Source organism: Tinamus guttatus, unplaced genomic scaffold (genome assembly GCF_059628265.1).
Source record: "Tinamus guttatus ecotype Peru unplaced genomic scaffold, ASM5962826v1 Tinamus_guttatus_pri_ptg000197l, whole genome shotgun sequence".
NCBI lineage: Eukaryota > Metazoa > Chordata > Aves > Tinamiformes > Tinamidae > Tinamus > Tinamus guttatus.
Genome location: NW_028288731.1, coordinates 2,280,998 through 2,305,752, shown reverse-complemented (window position 1 = coordinate 2,305,752; position 24,755 = coordinate 2,280,998). Strand labels below are relative to the sequence as shown.

General features: G+C 43.9%; 1 protein-coding gene across 1 annotated transcript in view; it reads right to left on the bottom strand.

Annotated features, from left to right (window-relative positions):
* ERBB4 (erb-b2 receptor tyrosine kinase 4) overlaps nt 1-24,755 on the bottom strand; it is a 373,897-nt gene that overhangs the window by 7,291 nt on the left and 341,851 nt on the right. The window contains exons 21-25 of the mRNA XM_088523696.1: nt 15,717-15,872; nt 13,179-13,254; nt 11,091-11,237; nt 8,851-8,948; nt 6,800-6,970 (exon numbers count right to left, since the gene is read on the bottom strand). Of these exons, the coding sequence (XP_088379822.1) occupies nt 6,800-6,970; nt 8,851-8,948; nt 11,091-11,237; nt 13,179-13,254; nt 15,717-15,872 (648 nt within the window). The remainder of the gene's footprint in view (nt 1-6,799; nt 6,971-8,850; nt 8,949-11,090; nt 11,238-13,178; nt 13,255-15,716; nt 15,873-24,755) is intronic.

Sequence of the window (24,755 nt, the reverse complement as noted above, 5' to 3'; positions counted from 1 at the left end):
CACCTCACGCGTAGGAAGGACTGGGAGCACCCGCCTGTGCGAGGCAAAGCACTTGCTCCAGTCTCTGATGATTGCTCCTTGCAAAACCAGGGCACGGTCTACAAGACACTTTAAATCAGTGAGCAGAAAAATAAATAATAAAGGAAATAACAAAGGAAACAATGAGTGAGTCTTTTCTGCATAGAAGGTTTTTTCAGCCCATTGGTGTCAGGAAGAAAAGGCAATATTTTCAGGCAGCCTGAGTGTCGACTCAGTTCGAGTGTCCTTGGAGGAGGGTGGGTTTAAGCCATTCCTGCTAGTTCCAAGTGGGTAGAGGCACATCACCCACGACCTGGGTCCAGCCAGCACTCATTTATACCACAATTTTGGGTGAATCTCCTGTACTTTCTCTTGAACAAGCAGCCACAACCTGCTCTAAACATACACAGGAGAATCAAAGATTCTCCAACGTGTGATGCCAACAACCTGTTAGGAGACCCCAGAAGCCCGTCTTCGAGCACAGGGACACAGAAAGGCAGGTGAAATGCACGGCCGCAGCCCCTGGCCTGAGAATTAAACCTGGTTCCTGCTGCGGTGGGTTAAAAACCCTTCCTGGAGACCCCAGTCCTGCAGATCTGTGAAGACGCTGCCCTTCCACCCCTCAGAAAGGTGGCAAACAGGCTGTCCCTCAGACCACAACTGAGCGTGGTTGCGGTCTGTGATTGCAACCCAGCAGGCACACCAAAAAATAAAAAATAAAAAAATAAAAAGAAAAAATAGAAAAGGCACAAAAGAAAGTTGATGAGCAGCAGTGGGAGCTGCAGCCCCCTTGGGCGCCACGCGCCACATCGCCAGCCTCCCCGCTCGGCTTTCTGCAGTAATCAAAGGATATTCTGAGCCTCTCAAAATGCCATCAGCCCTCATTGAGAATGAAATAGAGCACATCTCCAGTGAAGACTTTACAGCAGTAATCATTACAGCGTGCTGGCCTGAACAGGGAGCTCTTACAGACAAAGATGGGTTTTAAAAATAAAATAAAAAAGCCTTCCCCCAAATCTGAATAGAAACTTGATGATAATCTCCCCATTTTATTATGCAAGAGGGAAAAGAAACCCGTAATTGGGCACTCTTGGTCTTTTCTAGCAAAGAATAGGCTTCTTGATGAAATGCTGAGTTGATTTTGTGCAGGGCTGGGCTTCTGGTGGCAATAAGACTCTCAAAGAAATAACCATCCAGCTGATTTGGATAAAATGATCATTTTCTAACATTCTACATCTAAACTTCAGCTGGGCTCCCTCCCACTACTCCCCACCACAGTCTTTTCATAGCTTCGACCACGTTTTCTGTCCCTCCCGACACCCCCTGGCCACCACCCATGACATGTAGCAGGGCAGGATTAACAGCAGCAAACTTAGCCCTTGCATTTCCAGGTGGGCTTTTTATTTTAATAAAATCATGAAAACCGACTCCATGGAAAGTGATGTTTTTTCGCTAGCAGCTTCTGTTTTGCAACCAGTCACTCAAGGAAAAACTTCCCCCCGCTCTGCTCTCAAAATTATTTCCTGACTCTAAGGCCATTTCTTCCATCTACTGAATTATGCAGAGTTGTTTAGCTTGCTTTTTTTCCAAGAATGCCTCATCAGTGCAGCGTGGAAATATTTATTACTTACTTTCTTTATATCTATTGACTTTCTTCTTTTCAGGAGAGAAAAGAAAGTGGATCAGCTGTGAGCTCTCTTGACTGTTAACACAGCCAGCAGCTATTCATGGATTAAACAGATGCTGCTTGATTTTAAACCAGTTTGTACTAAAGCTTGATAAATTTATGTGTCATATGTCAGGGTACGAAGCAACACGCAGCCCTTCCACCGATCCCTCTTCTTTGCAGGGAGCACTTGTAGTAGGTCCTGCCAGGGAGTCCTGTGACCTGCTGATTTGTTTTTAAATACATCTTTTATCTGTAGAAAGGATATGTTCAAAGCAAAATGCCATAAAAAAAAACTTTCAGAAAGGCTCATTAAATCCATTTGCCTGGATTCAGGAGCTTGAATGTGATGGAAAACAGCTACCATGCTAAAAAAAAATCTTGTTTTAAGGCACTTCACCAGCAATAGCATGAGGCAATTTAGCAAGCTGGTCCTGATAATCTTATTCAGGCTGAGAAGGGCTTGAGAAACACCACTGATTTCAGTCGGCCCCTTATAAAGCATGAGACTAATTGCCATAAAGCACTTTCAAAGACCACTCTGTCAAGAGCTGAAAATCATATATTCTGTTTGAGTCCTACACATGAATTTTCTTCTTTTTTCCTCTGGCAAACTTAGCACATTTGAAAAAGGTATTTCAATACCCATACGCTAAATATATGTATTTTTGAGAGGCTCTCCTTTTCATGTAAATTATTAGAATTGATTTTTTTTTCTATCTAATGCATTTTACAGTGTATTTTTATGTGTATTTTTTATTCTTTCTACTTTGTATGCCCAGAGCAATGAAATTAGCCCAGCAAGTACCAGTCTGGGATCTCTTCCTGCTTTCCATGAACAAAAAGCATCTTGGTGCTATCTGTTTTTCCAACAAAGCATAGAAGCAGACTCACCTTCTGGAGCATTTCTTAGGAGAAGAGCATTAGTAGGTAGAACATTTGGGATTTTGGCTAGACACTGGGCAAGCACTAACAGCTACTCAAAACTTTCTTGATACAAAACACAGAGCAGAGAGGATAGGAAACTCCCACCCCCAATATGTCACTAAAACCTACAGAAGCAGAAAAGGAGGATTTAAAACCCTCAAAGGGGACTTGGAGAAAGTCCAGAATTGACTATAGCAGTTGTACTATCTGCTAGTCTCTTAATGGGCCTCATCTAGGAAAATCCACAAAATACTATCATTTAATGAAAGGCACGGAGAAGAGACTCATAAAAAGTTTGAGTGTTCCTAACTAGTCAAGCAGTTTTTGAAGAAGCAAAGGAGCTAACGGGGAGATGCTGTCAGCATAATTTTCTGAAACGTTATCAAGCCCTTTGATACAATGTCTAATTAACTTACAACTTCATCTGTTCTGGCATGGGAGGTTTCATTGCAGCACTTGCATAAGGAAGCAATGGGGACTAGCAGGAAGGCGAAAAAATGACTACTAAGGTTTGCAGATAATTTTTGATCACCTTTTCATTAGAAGGAGAGAGTGTTAATGAAATGGGACTGCAAGATAAAAAAAAAAACAAAAAGGACTTGCAGACTGCAATAATAAGCATCAAATTTAAGGACAGTTTTAGTCATATAAGTTTCGGGAAGATATTGCAGAAGCAGAGAGGTGACAACAACACAACTGACCCAGATAAAGAGGAGGCCGTACAGACATCAGAGCTGATCTTCTACTGCTGGAGTCACCTACTGAAGTCACCTGAATCTGGCAGCAATCACACGGGGCAAACAGTACCTGCTGTCCGTGATGAACTATGGAAGGAAAGCTGCCACATCCCTCTGAAATGGATCTGAAACCCACTTATCACCTTCTCCTTTGGAATTTTTATGATTTCAAAAAACCTACTTTCTAAATGTAGAAATCAGAGCAAAGTAATCATAGACATAACGTCTTGCCCAGCTTCCCTCTGGGATGACTGTCTCACGTACAGACACACAGATATCAGCCACAAAGTATTTCCAGGCCTCCTCCTGCACCAGAGCACTCCGGATGGGATACCAGAACCCACGCAGGCAACTAAAATCTGGCCTCTGCGGTAGCAGATCCTGCATCAGCTCATCAGCACCATCTCCCTGGACATATGCTTTAGATCCCTTTCCTAAAAACTTCAACTGCAGAGCTGGCAGCTGTTTCAATAATATATAGGGTACAGAATAAAATGACAGGAACAGCATCGATGAGTAATAAACAGCAGAGACAGTTTTCAGGGCGAATTAGGCAAGGATTTAGAGCAAAAAGCATCATGGGGTACACAGAGTGCTTGCTGTATGAGTATTATCTCAGCGCACACAAGGCCATGCTCGTTACAAATACTGGAATGAATCACCTAATGGCTCTGGATGTAGGACATTTGAGCACTGGCTGAAGTCCTGCGCTCATGGACACACTGCTGAGGATTCAGCTTATCTCTCGGAAGCACAGAGCTTCTGAAACTCCGTATTTCTAGACAACAGAATATAAAAGCTGGAAAAAAAAACGACGGGATGGAATTGCAACTGAGGAGTGCTGCTGCAATGGAAAAACTCAGCTTAGCTTAAGAGAAAAACAATAAACTTAAGATAATCGGAGGCAATGGACAAGCCTCAAAGTTCTAAGTGTTACTAATCCTGCCATGAGAGAGGAGTCGGTCTCCAATGACTCCCAGAGCTGCTATTACAAGTCAGCTAGATGTTCATCAGCAACTTCTCTACTCATCTCCTTCACTGCTCTTAAAAATGACCCCTCTGTAAAGATGCTCCTGCAATAATTAGAAAAACACCATAAAGACAGAAGAGATCCAAAAATATGGGGCTCAGAGCCGCGTACAAGCTCCTGTGTCCCAACGGCCCTCTCTGAGGTAACCTGGCACAGAAGACTTGACACAGAGCCTGAAAACTTTAGGCAAGGAGTAATCCCAGATTTGTTTAAGTGCTAGATTGCCCTACGCTGGCAGAGGAACGCTCCCATCAGCAGGGAGCGACTGGAAGGAGTCGCTGCTGTCACGAATTGGAGCGCAGAGCTCCCAGCGGCACGAGCGCAGGGCCTGGCGCCAAGGCGGGAACCGCGCGCCGCGCTGAGGAGACGGCGCGGCCGGAGCGCCACGGAGCCGCTCCGCGGGCAAATCCGAGGGGCCCGGCTCCCCTGCGCCTCGTGTGCCCACCAGCACCGCCACCGGGGAGTTCCAGCAGGGAAAAAGCTCGAAAGTCACCCAAATTTTCACATGCTAACAGTAAAAAAGCTTCTGTTTGCTTTCCATGAATATCCCAGCGACTGTGTTGGCTGCCCAAACAGCACATTTTAAATAACTCTTTCAGAATATTTACTCTAGGATTTTTGTTGGAATGAATGCCCTGAGCTCCAGCTGAGTTCCCTGCTCAGCCATCTCGGAATACAGAGGGCAAATGGAGCTGGTGAGAAGGCAGGTGTGTTTTCCCATTAAACCTTCTCCTTCAAATTTGCCCCAGAGTTTCTGTCGTAACTCGGGATCTGAGATGAATCTAGCAAACCTTAGGGGTCTGATTCTGCTCTCTCCCTGCTATGTTGGTGTAAGTGGTTCACCTCCACTGTGTGACATGGGGTTACACTGCTTTACACCAGTGTGAACATGAGCAGCTTCAAAGGCAGTTCTTGCTGGTTCGCTCTTCTCTCAGAAGCTGGCAGCAAAGAAAACAGAACCTCTCCAGAGACAGCTAGGAGTAAAATTAACTTATTTCATATTAGCATCGACACTAAAAATTAACTCTTGTGGCTTGTTGGTCAATAATGCATTATTCCTCCCTTGAAGGCTGGGGAATGCAGAGCACTGGAAGGGATAGGGAAAAGGCTACATCCTAATTCACCATCGTGCTGGTTTCCAGCGGCACAGGAATAAGGTTAGGTGAATCCCGCTCAACCAGGGAGACCACAGACCTTCTCCAAAGATTTCTAATCCCACTGGAATCCCAGCATCAAAGAACACTGATCTTGTCATGATTCCCTTGCATGGGACTCCTCACTTCACTGTGCTTGTCTTCCCTGAAAAAGGGGGCTCAAAGTCAGAGGCACCCATGGGTTCAAGCTTCAGGCCACTGTTTATCTGGATTATTTACAAGCTATGGACACTACAGAAGTGCTGGGAGCAGGATTTCAGCTCAATAGCTAAACTTCACTTACCTTATCCCTGGCCCCTCCCGGTGCACTCAGTTCAGCCTAGGGTGTGAATTTGGAACTACTTAGATTAAAAATAAACATCCCAAAGATTTCTAAACCAACAGGAATAAACATGAAAATCTGAATAAGACTGACTGTACTTCAAAACATGACTTTCTACTCAAACGAGTGTATGGAAGAAAAAACAAACAAACCAACCTGAACTCGAAGTCCCCACATAATAAATGCACGTGACACTGTTTTGCACGTGCTCATCCACATAATGCCATTTCACCAAATCTCCCTTTTGCAGAAAGGGTGGCCTCTACTCTGCCAGGAGAACAAAGCCACGAGCAGCAACAGGCCCTGAAGAAGAGCTTAGATTATATCCCTATCATTTGGCTGGTTGGGGTTACATGGGCTGAACTCCACATAAACCCTGTCTGTGCATCAGTTTCCCCTATAAAATGAATGGCATTTTCTTCCGTGACAGGGATGGTGTAAAGATAAACATGCTAAAAACCGTGATGTGCTCAACCCAAACACATGCTTGTGAAGGAAGGCCACGAAAGCATTGCATGTAAGTGGGTGAAGGGTCTGAGATCTGGCTCGAGGCACAAAAGCAGCATTATCTATACATTGCAGCTGCCTCAGCTGCATCAATGCCAACCCTGTCCAGATAACTGCATTGCAGGGACAGGAGAATCAGAGCTGTGTGCTCTCTGGCCATGATGGTGCATGATCGCGAGCAACACGGCCTGACTTGAGAGCATCAGCTGTGCACTCCGGAGATGCAGGTCAAGCCCAGCCTCTGCTCGCCCAAGGCTGACCCATAAATTAGTAATTCACTAAAACACAACAAACAGGGAATCCAGGGACATTGTCACCCTTCTTACAACGGCTGCCTGTACAGACCGAGGCAGCTTGGGCCTGTGTTTGATTAGTGCAGGTAAACTGCTCCCTGTGCTTTTGTAATAACCAGTATTTTCTATCAGAACTCGCTCTTACCCTGTTGGAATCAATTCTTGTCCTAGAAGTGTAGATGGGAGGAGGAATGTTGAAGGCTTGAGGAACAAGATACTCTTCAGCATCCATCATATCTTCCAGGTCTTCTTCATCAAGAAGGTTTTGGAAGAACTTGCTGTCATTTGGACTTGGAAGCTTCATACGATCGTCTCCCTAAGTAGGTTATGTAGAGAGAAGAAAACAGCAAGAAGATGGATTAATTTCCCAACTGAGAGCTCCAGGCTTCTTCATGTCCTGGCAGGCAGGCTGTGGGGACCTCACATGCTGCCTTTGATTGTTCTAAGGCAGCACATTCACATCATTTGTTTTGATTTTTTTTTTACTAGGAATATGATGACAGAAAGGGAATAACTGCATAAATCAAGCAAAGTCATTTTTTGGCATTCTTGTGATTGAGCTTTTATTCTTCCTTCCCCCTTTTTCCCACACAAGCTTAGTTTCTGACCCCAGTTCTGTCATGGCCTGATATATTTTGTGAAATATCTCAGTTATTCAGGCTTGCGGAGGGGGAAAAAAACATGGAAGTTGCTGGGTCTGGGAATTTGCTTTGTTTTCATTTGTGTTTTTAGGGACTCAGGGGCTAAATTTCTCTCTCATCTGTATGGAAGTCTCTGCAGAACACAGAAGTGCTGAAAGCGATACAAATCAAACCAGATAACAATAAACAACAACAAGGATTAATATTTTTCTTTAAAAAGCACCTGCAAGGTGGCAGTGCAAGTCAGGACTGCACTTTGCTTAGTACCAGAAAACATGAGAAAAGGCAGCCAATGCCTCCAACACCTAACAGCCTGCAGAAATGATGCTAAACTTAACTGTATGCGGAAAGAATGGCATCCCACAGAACAATATAAATCCTAAGAACTGTCATGCCATGTACCAAATATACATATATACGCTGAAAATACACACACATATACTATACACACACACATATATGCACATATATATATAGCATGTGCCCAGTGCAAGTACTAGAAGCAGTCAGGACACACACAATCAGCAGCAACTATACTTGGAGGCGCTTCAGCTATGACGTGAAGCTGAGGAGCAGCTGGGCCTCTCTCTGCCTCGTGCTCCATGATGTGGGGCAGATGTAGCAAAACAGTATCAGCCTCAAACTAATTCCGTGCTTTGGTCTCTGGTGCTTCCACATCAGCGCTCGCATACCGGCATCATCTACGGACCTTACCAAGTGATGGATCCAATTTGTGTGGCTTTAGTTTCAGTTACAGCTCTGGGGCTTAGCAGCATGACTTGTCTTTCCCAAAGGAGTCAAGTATTACAATATTATATTCTTCGAATGAAAACTTTTGGGGTGAAAGGAAGGGGCTAAGTGAGAAAATTCTCCTCATTTCTTTTTTTTTTCCAATGGGAGAGAATCTGACAGAAGCCACATTTTGAGAAACAATGCCAAAACTCTAAACTCTTAGGTTTTTTTGGTGGTTGTTATCAGCAGCAAAGTATTAACAATGAAACTCCCTGTGCCTACACAAACAGCTCCAGGCTACTGCGGAATGTAGGAGCCAAAGAAAACAATCTGCAGGGAAGCCTGTGCTCAGGGTACACACAGCTTCAGCTGGAGGTCAACCACAGCTCTTGCTCTACTAGCATTTCCAGAGTGCCACAGTGATGCTGTGAGTAGCTACTACAGAGACTGTGAAGCACTGCTGGCTCTATTGAGCCTACACATTGTGTAAGGAGAATATAGGATGAAGCAGTAAGGAAAAGCATCAGTGTCACTTGACTCCCTGTTTTCTGAGAAACTTCCAAGTTCTGATTTTGCAAAATCCCTTCTTGTGACTTTGGCAGCACAGGGAAGAGTTTCTTCAGGACATTCCCCTTTGACTAGCCCAAGCAACGGCAGACCGAGAAGGCCCATGGTCTAAAGCAGGTTCACTGCTGGACACACCTCATCCCTAATGTCACTACAGGATGCAAATATTCAGCAGCCTGCAAAGCAAGGCCATGTAATGTGCTCATATACAGGCTGAACAGATTTCGTTTTTTCCCTATGTTGTAGAGTTGCTTACCTGAATAACCAGGTATCTTTGAGGGTCCCGTGCCATTCTAGAAAATTCAGCTGCCAGCTCCTTGAATTTAGGCCGACTGTCGGCATCAATCATCCAGCCTGGGGACAGATCATAGACAAGAAAGAAACCACTTAACTGTCAAGGAAGCAAAGCATGCTGGAAAACGTAGAGAAAAGATGAAATAAAGAGCCCAGGAAAACAGGTGCAACTATCATGGAAAACATCTGGTCTTGATCAGAGGAGACTGGGTGTTGCACATGGCAAGAGTTTCTTCTTAATCTGCTCTGAGTTCCTGCTTCCCATCCCCAAGACAGTGACAGTAGCAATGCCTGTAACAGTTCTGTGTCTTGCTTACTCATTCAGATATCAACTCGTTACTGAGTTACTAGTATACACAGTTTTTAACTAATCTGCTAGTCCCCTGTGGCTCAGATTATAAAGAGCTGTTCAACAGACCTGCAGGATCACTGACCTGTGGGTTGCAGGTAACTCTGCACTAATGTGTCTTTAACACAGACCACAACCAAAGCGGTAGATACTATTTGTAATTATGCCAGGAGGCTTCTTTAGTTCTTCATTCTCCAAGAAATGTTCATTAGAAACAACAGTTCTCAATCCCTTCTAACATTTTCTGCAAAACAAGCAAGCGGTATGGGTGCTCCCCAAGAGCAACTAGTTTATCTCAGTGTTAGCTTCCTCTAATGGAAGATTCTATCAGCTGCTTCCCAAATAGACACTCTTGTTTGCCAGGGAGGCTAAACCAAGCAGGTCTTATCTCCTTCACTCTGTTTTACTGAAGAAGTAGCCAATACAGAAGGAATAAAGCCACTAGAGCTTGTAAAGAACTTCAAACACATGTTGCAGGACTACTGATTTCTTTCAAGGTAACATTTGTGACAACGTCAGTAGTCTTCATATTGACGTGTAAGAATAACAGAGAATTGATAACTGAAAACCAAATCCTTCAAAATATCCACCTCAATTGCTGGTAGTAATTCCAGGGGAGTTGCAGGTATCAGATAGTTTTGCGGATTCAAATCCTGTCTGTTTTGAAAAATGCAGCCTGAAGTACCTTAAGCCATATTGAAAACCCCTGCATAGTACCCTGCCTAAGTGCCTGATGGAGCCAGGATATTCCCTAATTTCTGAACTAACCTGAGAACAGCTCTCTTTGGATACTTCTTGTTCTCTACTGTCTTAGATTTCTACATGCATCGAAAACTCAACAACCTTTATATTATGCATGTGCTGCTCAAACTTTCCACCACTGCTAAGCAGTGCAGTCCTCAAGATGCCAAAAGAGGACTGGGTTAGGAAGAGAGATGAAATTACATATATTCCAAAGACAAGCTCCTGGGTTGGACTCCTGGGTTTGCACTATGAGCTTCAAGAACTACAGGCAACTCCGAGCAGAATTTCATTCAAGAGATATGTATTTACCTCCTCCAGTTCTGTCTTCTTTCTCCCAGTATTTTTGTGTACAAAGCAAAAGGGAAAGGCCTCTATCAGATGGCTGCATGTTAATCTCACTTAAATTAAGTCAGAAACACCAGAGAGATGTTCCTAATTCTTTTTAAATTAGAAGCCTAGCCTTGGAGGATACAGTCACTGGTGTAGGTATCTTGAAGATAAAAGTGTAGGAAAAAAACATGAGCAAACTTAAGTAAAAATATTCATAAATTATTGCACTGGACTAAGAATGACAAAAAAAGAAATCCTCCTGTCCATAGGAGGATAGTAACATAAGGTTGCTTTTTGTTATTATTATTGCAATTTTCAGTGCTGTTATTAACAATAAAACATTATGCTTTCTTTCCTCAATATTTGGAATCAGCATTTCTCCTCCCAGCCTTCACTAGCTGACTATCCATGTACCATAATTACATTTAATACTATCTTTTTTAACATCAAAATCAATTGTCATGGAAATGACAAGGGTTTACAATAACAATCACACAATTTTGACTTCACAGCAAGAATGTGAGATACCACCTGACAGTAATAAGAAGCTGAGCTAACTCAGCCCTTCATGGCTAAATTCGTATCTTTTACAATTGGAAAAAAAATGTGCATGCAGTGTTTAAACGTAATTTACAGAATCTTTGGAAACTTTTGTTTTGAAACAGCGTGCACTATTAGCCAGCACTGTCGGAGACTGTAGATGTAAATGTTCTAAAATAAAACATGTAAATGTTCATTTGGTGCTGAGTATGGGGATAGTACAAGCTGCAATCACTTACATTTCACCATCACCATATAAACATCAATAGTGCAGATTGGAGGCTGGGGCAACCGCTCGCCCTTCTCTAGGAGGTCAGGAATCTCGCGGGTCGGGATTCCGTCGTATGGCTTTCCACCAAAAGTCATCAGCTCCCAGATGGTGACCCCTAGACAAAAAAAAAAAGAAGAAAAAAAAACAGATTTTTTTTAGATATTTAGGTATTTTTTAGAGTCCTTTGCGATTTCTTACACATCCGTGTTGTGGCTCAGCTCTGGACCAAAATACGATCACCAATCTCTTTTCACTGCCTTTAGAAAGACTTAAGTTTGGTCTGTCATATAAAGAGCTATGGAAAGTGGTTAAACAGTGTTTTGCATTAATCTTTAAATGGAATTTCTTTGTTTTTATTGGCATCAAGAGCAAACATGAGAGACCCAAACACAAGAGACAGGCCTAAGCCAAATAAATGGTGGGCAAGTAAATGGATGCATAAACAAGTGAATCTATCTTGCTCTTTTATCATATCAAAAGAAAAAAACTGAATGGCTGATGTACTCTATTATTTTAAGGGGAAAAATGCAGATGTTCCCTAACTTGGAGCATCAATTTCCCAGAAAGGTACCACACCGAATAATGTTATGTCATTGTCTTTGCTTTGTAAGTCATTCGGTCACTTGTACTATTTTTTTCCTTATATTGCCTTATGGATTTGAATTATGATATTGCTGTGCTTCAAAATCAAGATGATCTTCCTGAATAGCCATAGGACTTGTTTTGTCAGTTGAGCGGGAAAATAAAGACCATATACTGTAAGTAACAGAATAGGTCCTCAAACATAATCCTAAGTATTGACGATGCTGCTTTTGCAACAGTGTTTTGCTTTGCTTTTATTTTTATTGCAAAGGTCATTTAAAACATGCCTCCAGATCACTAACTATATTATGCCAACTGCCATGCTAATCTGAAAAGTGACAGGTAAAAATACCATATGCATAAAACACACGTTCAGTTCACTCTTGTTCACCTCCTGGCTGATGTTCAGTAACTACAACTTGTCAATCTTTCCTGACTTTGCTCTTCAAGATTACAGATATTCTGGGCTTCCTGCTTTTAAAATGAATATCATAAATGAAAGCATATTTTTTTCCTAAGTGCGGTGATGCAGAATTTGAGGAGAAAGAGCAGGTTTATATGATTAATTTAAGTATCACGTATTTTTCTTAGCTAGATAGAAGAGGGCAGGTACTCAGCCAACGCAAACAGTATCTTTTGCTGCTACCCACAGGTAAAAGTGAGTAGTGAATAGGATTTCACACCTTTTTGTTTCAAAATTACAGGATACAGGAAATGCAAATGGAGATCTGCAATCCCAGCCACTGCCAGAAAATCCCACTCACAAAGGTATACATGATTTTATTAGTAATAGCCATACTAGATAAACATGCAGACAGCTCAGCAGATGTGATGCCGCAGCTCGCCTGGATAACAGAATTAACAACATTAAATAAACACCTCATTTATCAAATGTGTTTTTTTTTTATGTGCAGAGTCCTCCTGAACAGACCTGTCTAACCAACTCTTAAGTTATTTGCCAAATTAAACCCATGCATGTTTTAGGTAGCTCATCTCTTTCTCCTCCTCCCTTCTCTCCTTCTTTTCCCGTATTCACTCCATGTTATGACAAATTCCCTTTTATCTGACTTTAGGTACCAGAAGTCCCATAAGGCTGAAAATGTTTTTTGACATTCATGGCTTTTAGAGTTAAGGTTTTCAAAGGACTGCTGAAAATTATGACCTGCGGCCAGATTTTTATGAGTCTGTGGCTAAGCTGAAAGGGGCCTTTTTCCGTCATAATAATCAGCCAAACTGCTACCAAACCAGCCCTTACAGCAGTCATCCCAGCAGGGACACTGTGATAATGTATTTTCGTGAGCAGCGAGGTAGCACAGGAGACAAGTAACAATTACTGTTTAGAGACACACATTCAAAAAAAGGGGAAGTACCACTGGAATTAACTCCTCTAGAAAAAGAAAATGTGTAAAATAGCAGAACTTGGTTTAATGCATTACATGAGTCAAATTTTCAAACGAATCACATCAAGATTTACCGTAGCTCCAAACATCACTCTGATGGGTAAATTTCCTGTAGTGTATACACTCCAGAGCCATCCACTTAATTGGCATCTAGGGAAAGGAGAGAGAGAGTGCAGCTTAGGAATAGAATATTAAAATAATATGACTACATCCTAACTAAATGCAGACACCAGCTTCCTCCGCGTTTCCCTTCTCAGCTGCAGACTTACTGAAGAGCAGCACGACCACAGCACAGGAGATGGCTATTGCTGCCTTCTGCAACCGAGCAGGATGAAGATGGGCTTGGACTCACAAAACATACCAAGGGAAGAAATCTACATTAATTGTCTGCACAACTTTTCATACCACCCAGATAGCTGTGATTCAGATATAACAAACACCTCAAACACCTTTTTTTTTTTTTTTTTTTTTTTTTTTGCCATGCTAGGAGTTTGTATCCCGAGTCCACCACCTAGTTTCTCCAGTGTAAGCATGGGACAAATAAAAAAGCTACATCCAACCTCCCTGAATCTGAAGTGGAGCAGAAAAGCTGGAACCCGGGAGCCTTTTTTGCTCAATAGTCTGCAAAACCAGGCGGCACTGGAAGAAATTCCTGGTGTTTCCCTCTCCTGAACAGGGCCCCTGAAGCACAGCTTTGCAGTCCTTTGATTTCTGATGGATAGACATGTAACCCAATGTTCTCCAGCGTGGCCTTGTGCAGGTCCTGCCTAATGGGAACTATGGAACTAGCAGCGGAGGAAACCCTGAAGAGAAACATTACTGCAGTATCTGAACAGATGGTGGGTGTAAAAGCAGAGGACGTGTCTTCGTTCAAACCCTCTTGAAAATACCTTCCATGTAGTTGACTCATAAACATAACCTGTGCAGAGCTATGGCAAAAATAGCACTCTTTATTAAAGGTTGGCTTAGCACTTGCAAAGATGGTTCATCCTCCTCCACTAAGCTCTGCAGCTTTCATTCCCATCAAATTCAACAGGGATTTTCCAAGCTGGAACAGCAAAGCCCCATCAACTGTCATAGGGTAAATCAGGAAGGGGCTGCAGGTTGAGACCTCTGACTCAAAGCTGAGTCCGTGACAAGATCAGACCAAGTTACTCAGGGCTTTATTAAGTTACTGGTCTTGAAAACCTCTGAGGATGGGAGACTGCACAACCTCTCTGGGCAACATATGCTACTGCTTGACTGTCCTCACGGTGAAAAGGCTTTGCCTTTCAGCCAGGCTGGACCTCTCTCAGCAGGCTTACATTATAACTTTAAACTGCAAATGCCTTCTGGATGCAACAGAACACTTCTCTGGAACAGGGAAGTGACATCTTCAATGTGCAAATCGTTCTCCAAACTCCCACGAGGGTGGCCTCACAAATCCGAGATGCCACCGAACAGCTGCCAGGGAACAGCTGGTTTGCAAGGAGCTGCTCATTTTCTGTCATTCACTGGCTGATGGAGGGAAGAGACAGAGAAGAGGCAGACGAGGGACTGAGGAGGGAATTAGAAAACCCAAGGAATCAGGGCAGACTGCCAAACCTCCCCCCTTCCTGCCAGGAGGGGCAAATGGGAAGGCACTGGTGACTCTTTTCCAGCTCTTCGCCTCACTGTGATGCTGACGTGATCCTGCAACAGCTGCCAAGGGCAGTGGCACCACAAACAAGGCAGAAGCCCGTCTATGGGAAAAGCACATACTGGCAGCAGCTGCTTTTCCCAGACACGTGTGTCAGTGAGCAGAAAGAAAAACCAGGCAGCAAGTAGATGGAAAACCAAGGGAACATTTGGGAAAAGGAGTGACAGGAAAGGCAGAGCCCCTTGGGATTTTGTGACTCAGGACAGGCTGAAATGTAGAATTTCGAGCTGTTAAGGGAGCAGCCAGTAGAAATATGTGTTTATGGTCTTCTGAGTTTTGTCATGCTTCAATCTGAAGACATTATGAAAGTGAGTGGAAGCTCCCAGGTGTGCTGAAAGGTAGTATGAGAAAATGTCTGGTTTCAAAATGATCCTGAAGCCATCTTTCAGTAGGCTGGCATTCACAATGGCCCTGGAGACTCAGAGGCAGGCAATAGTACACACAGGCTCTTTCACTGTCACACAGGCAGTGACTCTTTGCAGAGCTCATGTAAACTCTTTCACATGCTTGTAGCCCTCCTCTTTGCTTCTTGAAAAAAGACCTGTCTGGGAAAATGGGCCTGCAAACTGCTGAGGTCCACCCTGGTTGGAGAAGGAGGCCCATCGGCAAGGCACTAGAACAACCATCACTCACTGGACTGACTTCACGAATCTTCAACACAAGACACAAAACGGAGCATAAGAGCAAAACCTCATTCTGAGTGTGATAGCCGCTCAGGAGATGTTACTGAGAGACCTGTAGAAACTCACAGAGCAAAACAAAACAGCTTTTATGTCTGGTATCACGACACAGCTGACTGCTAGAGGAGAGGGCTTTGCTACATCCCTGAACATACTTTCTTACATACAGTCCCTTTGGGATACTGTCCTAAAGCTTCAGGAGGTTCATAAAAGCGTGGTATATTTACCTCCAGAAACGTGGGGTACTCACTCACCTTCCCTCCATCAGCATTGTACTCCTTCTCATCCCCTTCCAAAAGCCTGGCCAGGCCAAAGTCAGTGATCTTCACGTGGTTTGGTGATTTCACCAGGACGTTCCGGGCTGCCAAGTCCCGGTGAACAAGTCTCCTCTCTTCCAGGTACATCATTCCCTGAAGGGCAAAGAACAATAAAATAAACCTAATGAGTCACACATGAATTTTTAGGACTACTTGTCATGGCTGTCTTGTAAAATTCCTCATATTATTACCGATAGTAATAAAAGAGCCCAGATGCCTGAAATTCAGCATCCATCACCTTGCTCAGAGCACGAGGTGGGATTAGATGACCTCTGAGGTTCCTTCCAACCTGCATGATTCTAGGAATCTGTGATTCTTTGGAAGGTGTCAAAATAAGAAAATAACAAACACAGATATCTTCCTTGCTCCAGCAAATTTTAAATCTAGAAATGTCTTTGTCTACAGTTCCTGTTTTTTCAGACAAGGAATCTGCAGCATAGACATATTAAGATACTGGTTTCAGGCCAGCATCCCGAAATTGAGATGATGCTTCTTTGCCATCTCCACATGCTGAAATTAGACACAAATTTTCAGTACTTTGCCCTTAGTGAAGTAGGAGGAAAACAATTTTGTGTTCCACAGGCTGCAATCCACTTGCCTTCTCACTCCCTTAAAATTTTGCATGTCGTATTAGAATTACATATTAGATCATTGGCTACTGTCATAAATACATAAAAATACATACTGTCATAAACAGTGTCATAAATACACTGTTAGAAGTCCTTTTGCTAACAAGTCCATGCAGCTGCCTTTAAAGATAAGCTCACATACACATTCAAGCTGCCTGGCTTTAATCTGTTTCGTACTCTGATGAAAGACCAACCCTCTACCATCAGCATGGAAGTTTACATGACGCCCCACGACACAGGGATGAGCATTGAATCTTGGTCTCATTAATTATATGACATATAAAGGATAGTCAGGCAGGGTTACAAGCCTATAATTTCATTAAAAAGCATTTATGACATTAACCATCATTATAAGGACCTGCAGATGAAATTACATACTTGATAATTACCCTTAAGGTATCTCTTAGTATATTAGCTCTATATAATATATATGGTAATTTTAAAAAAGCCATTGTTGAATACCAAGGAGATCACAGTAACACACAGTACAGACGATAATTCATGGAGTCCCAGATGATGATTAAAATGACTAAATTACTCTGTGTCACAGGCCAGGTTTGATTCCCTTCCAGAGCTTTGGATGCTCCCAGATGTCCCCAGACCCAAGAGCAGGATGGTGCAAAAGTCACCCCGAGAGCATCGGGCTTGAACGTTGCCCTTTCCGCACAGAAAGTGGATGTCTCTACAATGGGTATCAAGTGGGGCTCGGAACTGCTCTGGCTTTTAAGTGAAAATTTCAGCGCAAACACTACTAAAAGGTTTGGAAATATGTGGGAGGGTGTTTGGCTTAAACGCTGCTTCATCTCTCACGCGCTGGGCTTCGCTGCAGCTAACACGAAGGCATTTGAAAGGGGACACAGGGACTCGCTGGCGTGCAGCAAACAGAATTATTTTTAAAAAGAGCTGCTGGTGGAAGCCAGCGCGCCCTCCTGCCAACGGCAAATCAATGCTGCTGGCTGCTCAACATCAGACCCGCAGGACTGGGAGGGCTTAATGGCTTCTGACATCAAATTAAAGCCTGCAGAAAAATGGACAAATAAATCTTGTGGGTCAAACAATCGTGAGACAGGGAGCAACGGCCCCAGGAAGCCGCAGGCACCGGGACTTAGCACTAGCCCTGCCCTGTAAAGACACCCGAGCAGGGGAAGCGACTCACGCGGTGGCACAGAGGAGCGACCGCCACGAGCGCCGCAGAAGAGGCCCCATAAAACACAGGTATCCTGAGAATCCTGCGTGACGGCTCCGGCGGGGACCGGAGAGGGCCAAACGTGGAAAAACCTCTTTGTGGGCAGAGCCTCACGATGGCTCAGGGGATTGGATGAATATTCTGTTGTTGTCAGAATATGGAAGGGCCCCCCAAAACTGTGATTTCTGACAGAGCGATATCTAACCATCAGCACTGAAATCATACAGCGATCCTGCAGATGCAGAGGTGAAGAAGCAGAATTTCTATGTGGCTAGATCCAAACAGACGACCTCCACCAAGGCTTCTGCCTCTCACTGCTAACTAAGGTTGACAGGAAAGGGTGGCAGGGTGTCCAGAAACGTCCTTCACTGAACGGCCTGTAACATCATACCTGGAAAATGGTCATCTTGGTCTCATTTTACATCCTTTACATATTTAATTTCCAAGCATTTCAGGATGTTTCACTGTACTGAGTATTAATTTTCGTTTATTTCAAATTTACATAATCACTATAATTTTTTAAATATGATTACAATATTTTATTCTCTGTAATCTCACACTCTGTTACGAACTCAAAAGATTTCTAATAGGTAACCTGAATATTTCAACAACCCAATAACTCCTGGGTTTCTTTTCTATCCAGAAGCTGGGTAACCACAGCCTTCTGTGCACCATCATACTCACGTTTACTTCACCCATGTCTAAGAAGCTTTTTGTGGCCTTTTTCTACCTGTTATTTGCAAAGCTAAGAGCAACCTGTGTATGGTCAACAGCTACCAAAATCCTTTTGCTGCTCCAAGACCTGCAGAAACGCAAACATTTCAAGGAAAAGCCATGGGAACCACATTTAGTTTGCCTGCTATCCCATTAACAAAGTCTAAAGATGGTGTGTGCATAAAATAGAAGGTGTGTGTGTTTATGTATAGTGTGTATTTTCCAGTAAACTAGATTATACAATAAAAAGCAAAACAATCTGAAAAGGAGAAGCCTACGGTATTCACTGCAGCAAGACTATCTAAACACCTACTACATTGACAGTCATTATCCGAAGGCATTTTCCATGCTGGCAGGAAAAGTGCTGTGTATATATCTTGAATCTTGTTACGTGACGCATGGAGTACTATAATGAAAAAATATTCTCTGCATCTCAGAGGCGGTGCCATCACCACCCAACGAGCTGGTGATCAAATACCAAGAGGATATTCTCTCTGAGCTACAAGACAGAACTGTAAGTGACCTTAAGCCATCGCACACGTCACTTTTAGCAACTGATCCTAAAAGTCACATCCGAAAGACGCCGTTCTGTGCCGGCAGCGTGATCTGTGAGGCTGGGGCACCAAGTGCCCCTCAGGACTTCGTTACTCCAAATTAAAGCTATGCAGACACCACAGAAGTATCAAAATACTAAATTGCTGGATGTTAAGAAGTCCTAATATGCGGACTAGAGCGAACAGTCGCTGCAAACAGCTCTCCCAGAGATAAGCTGAGCAAGTCCCTGAGGAAGCTGTGCCAGAGGGAGGACTAATCCTTCATCTGCCCCAGGGCAACCCTTACCCTAACCCAGGACCAGAGCCACGGACACAGGGACCCGTGCTAGGCAACCCCTTCCCCTAGACACAGAGAGCATCAAATGCAACGGGGAAAGTGTAAATCCTCCCTTCAGATACAAACGCCCTTGCCAGAAATTTGGAGGGAGGGGGATGGAAGGGAAAATTGCAAATGGAGATTTTCAATAGGTCTTTGATTAGCGTAAAGGTCTTTTGTCATTGACTACGCAATTACTAACCTGGACTGCACTACCCGTGTTTATAGATTTCACACAAGACTTGCAACAGCACCAGGGAAATTAATAGCAACGCTGTGGGCAGAAGAATTGGCTTGGACCCAGCCAAGATGGCTTCCCTCCAAGAAGGGAGGTGGACAGGAACCATGTACCTTGTCACACGGAGCTTAGCTCCAGTAAGAAACCCCTACCCGTCATGTTCAGCCTTGATAATTTTCTATGTAATAGCCAGGAAAACAAAGCAGAGCAGAAGGAGTACTAGGTGAGGTGAACCTGGCTCTCCTCTATCCAGCTGTTTGCTCTCAGGCTTGGTTAGCAATAACACAGGACAAAATTACCTTGTTAAACAGATTAGGAGCTAGTGGTTAAGAACTGTAAAATTCTTCAGTTATCGTCAGTTCCAGGCTTGCAAGAAAAATGACAGGCCAGAAAACAAGATATCATGGGATGGCAACAGACCAAAATGGGACCCTTCTGAGCTAGCAAAGTGCTGCACTACACCAGAAAGTATCTCTTAAGTTCATAAATTGTTAGGACTTCTCCTGATGTGGACATCTATAGAGCAGCATCACCAAAGGGAATTCATAGTGGAGATAACAGGATGTAAGTTTTTTTTTTTTAAATAAAGCAAAATCAAGCTTTCATATATAACCATCAAGGTTATGAGCCTGCTCCTTGAGCTCTCTAGCCTTTAAGATGTGGTCACATTTGTGATTTTCTGACTTTATCAGCAGCTTTGCTTCTGCAGCTCTCACTTGTCTCCCAGTTCATGAGGGCAGTTTTTTACAGCCTCAATTTGTACAGCTCACAGGGCATGCAGTTTCAGACACTCTTATTTGATTTGTTGCTTTTTTCAAAGTCCCATCTCTTACATAAAGACACTGCTGAATTCCTTTCAAGGATGACAACTGCTGTCCAGGGAATGTCCAACTCTTTAACCAAAAAAGTCCTGTCTGAAAGTTGTTTCCATTATATGCTCCTACCTGAGTGCCCCCCAAAAAAGGATTCATTTTTTAGGATAGATTTTAAGCAAGTATGTAATCCTCATTAAATGAAAAGCCCCTTTGGGATATTTACCAGAGATGAACTGAAGTGTGTGGAATCACTAACTAAAGGTTAAGTATATACATACGTCTTTGCAGGATCTAAGACTTCTACTTTGCAGAACAATTCAAATAAAAAAAAATGAGTAGAAAGAAGTTTACCTTCCCCAGGAACTTCAGCAAAACCAGCAGACAGCACAGCAAACGTTTTTTCTCAGTATGCCTAGTTTGCTGTTTTCTATGGTATACATTATTTTCTCTCTTAAATAGAGGAAATGTCGATCTTTACTGACCCGAGGAAGCTTCAAAAAATTAAGAGCAGGCTGCCTTTCTTCGATAATAACTTCCCCTCACCGGGGCCAGGGCGAATGGTAGATCCATCAAACAGGTCTGTGAGGGAAGAAAATTTCAAGCCCAACTCAAATCTCATGGGCATTAAACTCCAGCCTTGGAAATTGTCCTCTTTTCATCCTAATAACTTGAGGCTAGCTTAATAACAGGAATCAGTACAGAAAGCTTGAAATGACCATCTTTGCCTTCCTTCCCTTAACCCCCGGAAAAAAAAAAGTGTGATTTTACCTAAGGCTAAAGACTCTTTCAAGGAAAAGCGATGCCCTTTGTTGTCAGGAGCAACCAGAACCATCCAGGTGGCTGTTACTCCAGACAGAGCTGTGGGAGGGAAAGACTGAGCCGCTCCGGAAGGCACCGACTCAGCGGCAGAGGCGGGAGCTGCTCCTGCAAAGCCGGGGCTGGAGCCGCGGCCGACAGCTCCGGGCCGGGGATCTGCCGCTTGCGCACGGATTATCTGCCGAACACCTCTGGAAACGGCCACAGTTGGGCCAGCTGAGGGGGAAAGCTGGCAAGGGGGACCTACTCCTGGACTCCCCTGGCTGTTGTGTCTCCCTAAATAGTTAGGAGATCAATTACTTTTTTTGCATGGGGCAAGGAAATCTCTTGCTTTTTGGTAAAGGCTAGACAATAGTACCACATTTCTTCCCATCTCCTGCTACTAAGCTCTCTCTTAAGGTTTCTCTTCCCTGTAGGTTACTGAATTTGGAAGTTCCAGACTAGCCACACGCAACAAGTCCTATCTTGGAGTGCTGGTGCTTTGACCTCAAGCTGTCCTTGAACTGCCGAAGTGGCTCAAACCAATCTTGCCATGAAAAGAGTTGGGGGGTGACATTTCGGTGCACAAGTTAGTCCTAGATCTTTCTATCAGTGGATCACTCAAAAATACAAACTCTGCCTGCTCGTGTATGGGAGCTGATTCAGTGGAACCACAAAACATGAATAAACTGGCTTCATACCAGCTCCAAGAGGACACTGGCTACCTGTAGCAGTACAAACATGGCAGTTAGCTGTCAAAAGAACAAGTATCAACCAGCAAAAAGACTTTATACCAGGTCTTTACTCCACATCATGGGGCTGCAGGTTAACTGATCCCGTACCTGTAGCCCTAAAGCCTCATTTACTGCATTGCTGAGCTGTGGACCAAAACACAATATAAAAAGAGATGTTGAGGAATAACAAACAAAGTCAGGAAGTAAGAGGAAAGGGAAAGAGGCTTTGAGAACAAAGTTTGCATGATAGAGTTACAGGAAGAACGCTGGCTACCCCCAAATCTCATGTGATTCATAAAAGGAGAATAAAGAAATGAGAAGAAAAACAAGTCCATAAGCTCACAATATTTCAAGACTTCACTGACATGACTGAGTAGACATTTCGAGGGGCCCAGACCTACCGCAACCCTAAATTAAAATCTCAGCAGTGCCTTCCCATCCTTTTAAAGCACAGATAAATAGATTTCTGCTAGACTGGTTCACAGCACAGTTGTAAGGTCTTTAAAACTAAGTTATCTATTCTGGGTAGGTGCTGAAGTGCTTAAGACATTATGAGAAGAGGAGTTTGTTCCCCTGTCATCATTAAACATTTCCTTTGTCTGAACTACTGCAAAAAAAAAAAGTATGAGTTGTCTCCCTGGCTCCATCGAATTATGCAGACATGTAGATTAGGTGGTGCTGAACAGAGAGAGCCTGTGAGCACTTCGTGTTCCTCCGAGGACAGGTGTTATATAAATACACTAAGTAGCATTACTAATAGGATGTAGAACAGGTATTTCAACATGGGCGCCTCCAAGTTCTTCTGGTCCCATCTCCAGGCACATCAGTTCTGGAGGCTGTTTCAGAGGGGAGAAACAAAGTTCATTCTTGTGCACGAAATCCCTGCTGGAGGGAGCTGTGGAGTTGGAGCATTTTGCAATAAACGTTTACCACAGTGTTTTCTTAAGACAGCTATCAGCTGTGTCCAGGCCGCTCTCTTACATCACGTTATCTCCTGCCTGGCACCAGCATCCCCCCGTCTCGGGCAGTGGGGGCACAGGCTGAACCTTCGCCCTGTCCCTCCAGTGCTCTAAAGGACCGGTGTGTCCCCCTGTAATTAACTGAGGGAAATCACAGCTTGGTGACACGGTTGTTGTGCAAGTATGACCTACCCTCGGAGGCGGGGAGTGCTCTGAGACTTCAGCTTTCCCTTCCCTGCGGATCCAACATTTGCGAGAACTGCTTGATACTTTCCAAAGGGGCAGCCACAGAGGGAGGTGGCAGTGCACTACCTTTCTGAAAAGGCTTTTTTATATCCTGCTCTTCTCCCTGGGATTCCTGGGTGGTTCGATCAGCTCCGTCCTCCCAAGGGGTGGGTTGGCAGAACGTGCCCTGCAGAGCAGCCCCCAGCGGGGCCGTGCCCAGGGCTTTGCTAATGCTCTGCGGCTACAAGCCAGCTGCGAGGGAGGTCGCGGGGCTTGTCTGAGACTTCAGGGCTGCACAAAAGAGCGAGCTCGGAAGCCCGCAGAATATTCAATGATGCACTAGCGCCTTTGCCCTGCGCTGACCGCTGACCTCTTGCCAATACAATTACAGGCGGGAGAGTATGTTGTGTAGTGCATTCGCTCTCTCCAAGAAAGTGCATTTAAAATGGATTACTTCTGCTCCTTAGGCAGGCAATCAATAGAGATGTGGACTGCAATAAGTACAGAGATGTCTGTGGGCTGCAGCACTATGCTCTGGGTCTCCGCAGAAATTAATTAAAAATCAATGAAGTGTGCAGCCTATTAATAAGGAACCTCCAGATTAACAGATAACAACCACAACCTTCTCTCCGCCTCCAAACGAACACAGCCGGAGCGCAAACACATTAGAAATTCTCCAGCACTTCAAACAATACAGTAAGGCCGGTGACCTTTTCCTGCTCAGCTCTGGATCGCACTGTACTGCAACAGTCTCAGCCTTATGCACCCTTAATAAATTATGTGCTATTTGTTTCAAGTTGGTTAAACAGGAGTACTTGCAGTAAGCATTTGGAGTGTTCAGTGTTACTGTCCTGACTTTCTAGTCAGCAGGCAAAGCAGTCACCAGCATAAAGACAATATCCAGCAAACACCTTCCAACAGAGGCGCAAGGAGACTTTGCAGTCCTGCAAGTCACTGGTGGGATTTGGCCGTAACCTATAAATGTACTTATCTGACTTCTCTACCAACAACCTGCAGACAACACCTTGCAGCTGGATGAAGTTGACTTGATGATCTGATGACCCTGAATGCCTGATTACTGTAAAAGGTTGGATCCTAATGAAACAAACCTATGTTAATAGGCATAGTAATAAATTAACTCAAATCTTTAAAAAGTAAAGTTCTGCCATAGAAGATGCAAGATGACGTGAATTCCCCCCAAAAAGTAGGCGCGGGTTAGAGCCAGGTCCTGGGAAGTCCCAGTACCACGTAACAACTTTCCTGAGAAATCAGTACTGACTCAGCAGCAGACCAGCATTTGCCAGAATATGACTTGAATAGGCGGCTTCCCAGTATTCACCTTATGTCATGAGTTATAAGAGAACATGTGACAAACAGGTCCTATTTGTGTTTTATAAAACGCTTCTGCTCCAGTTAAAACCTTTTTGCAGTACCTTGCATTCTCATTAAATTAAACTCCAGTGACATTTTTTTTCCCCCTCAGCAGCATGACTGCATCTGAATGAGGCAGACACCTTTATTTGAGAGATGCCCCCCAAGTATGCAGTGCGCCATACATCCTCCTTTAGAAACCACCATTTCAATGCAGGTAGGAACACGACCAGACTGGAGAGGCATCGCTTCCTCAGGAAACCACCATTTGTACAAGGTAGGTGCTGCAAGGGCCACCAGGCTCTGCATGGAGACATGGGATGGATGCTCCTTCGCCTTGCACCCAGACCCCTCGCTCCTCGGGCACGCAGGCAGGTTAGCCCCTGCAATGGCTTCTGCTGAGGACAACAGAAAATGTTCCGGATTTATTCTAAATGCTT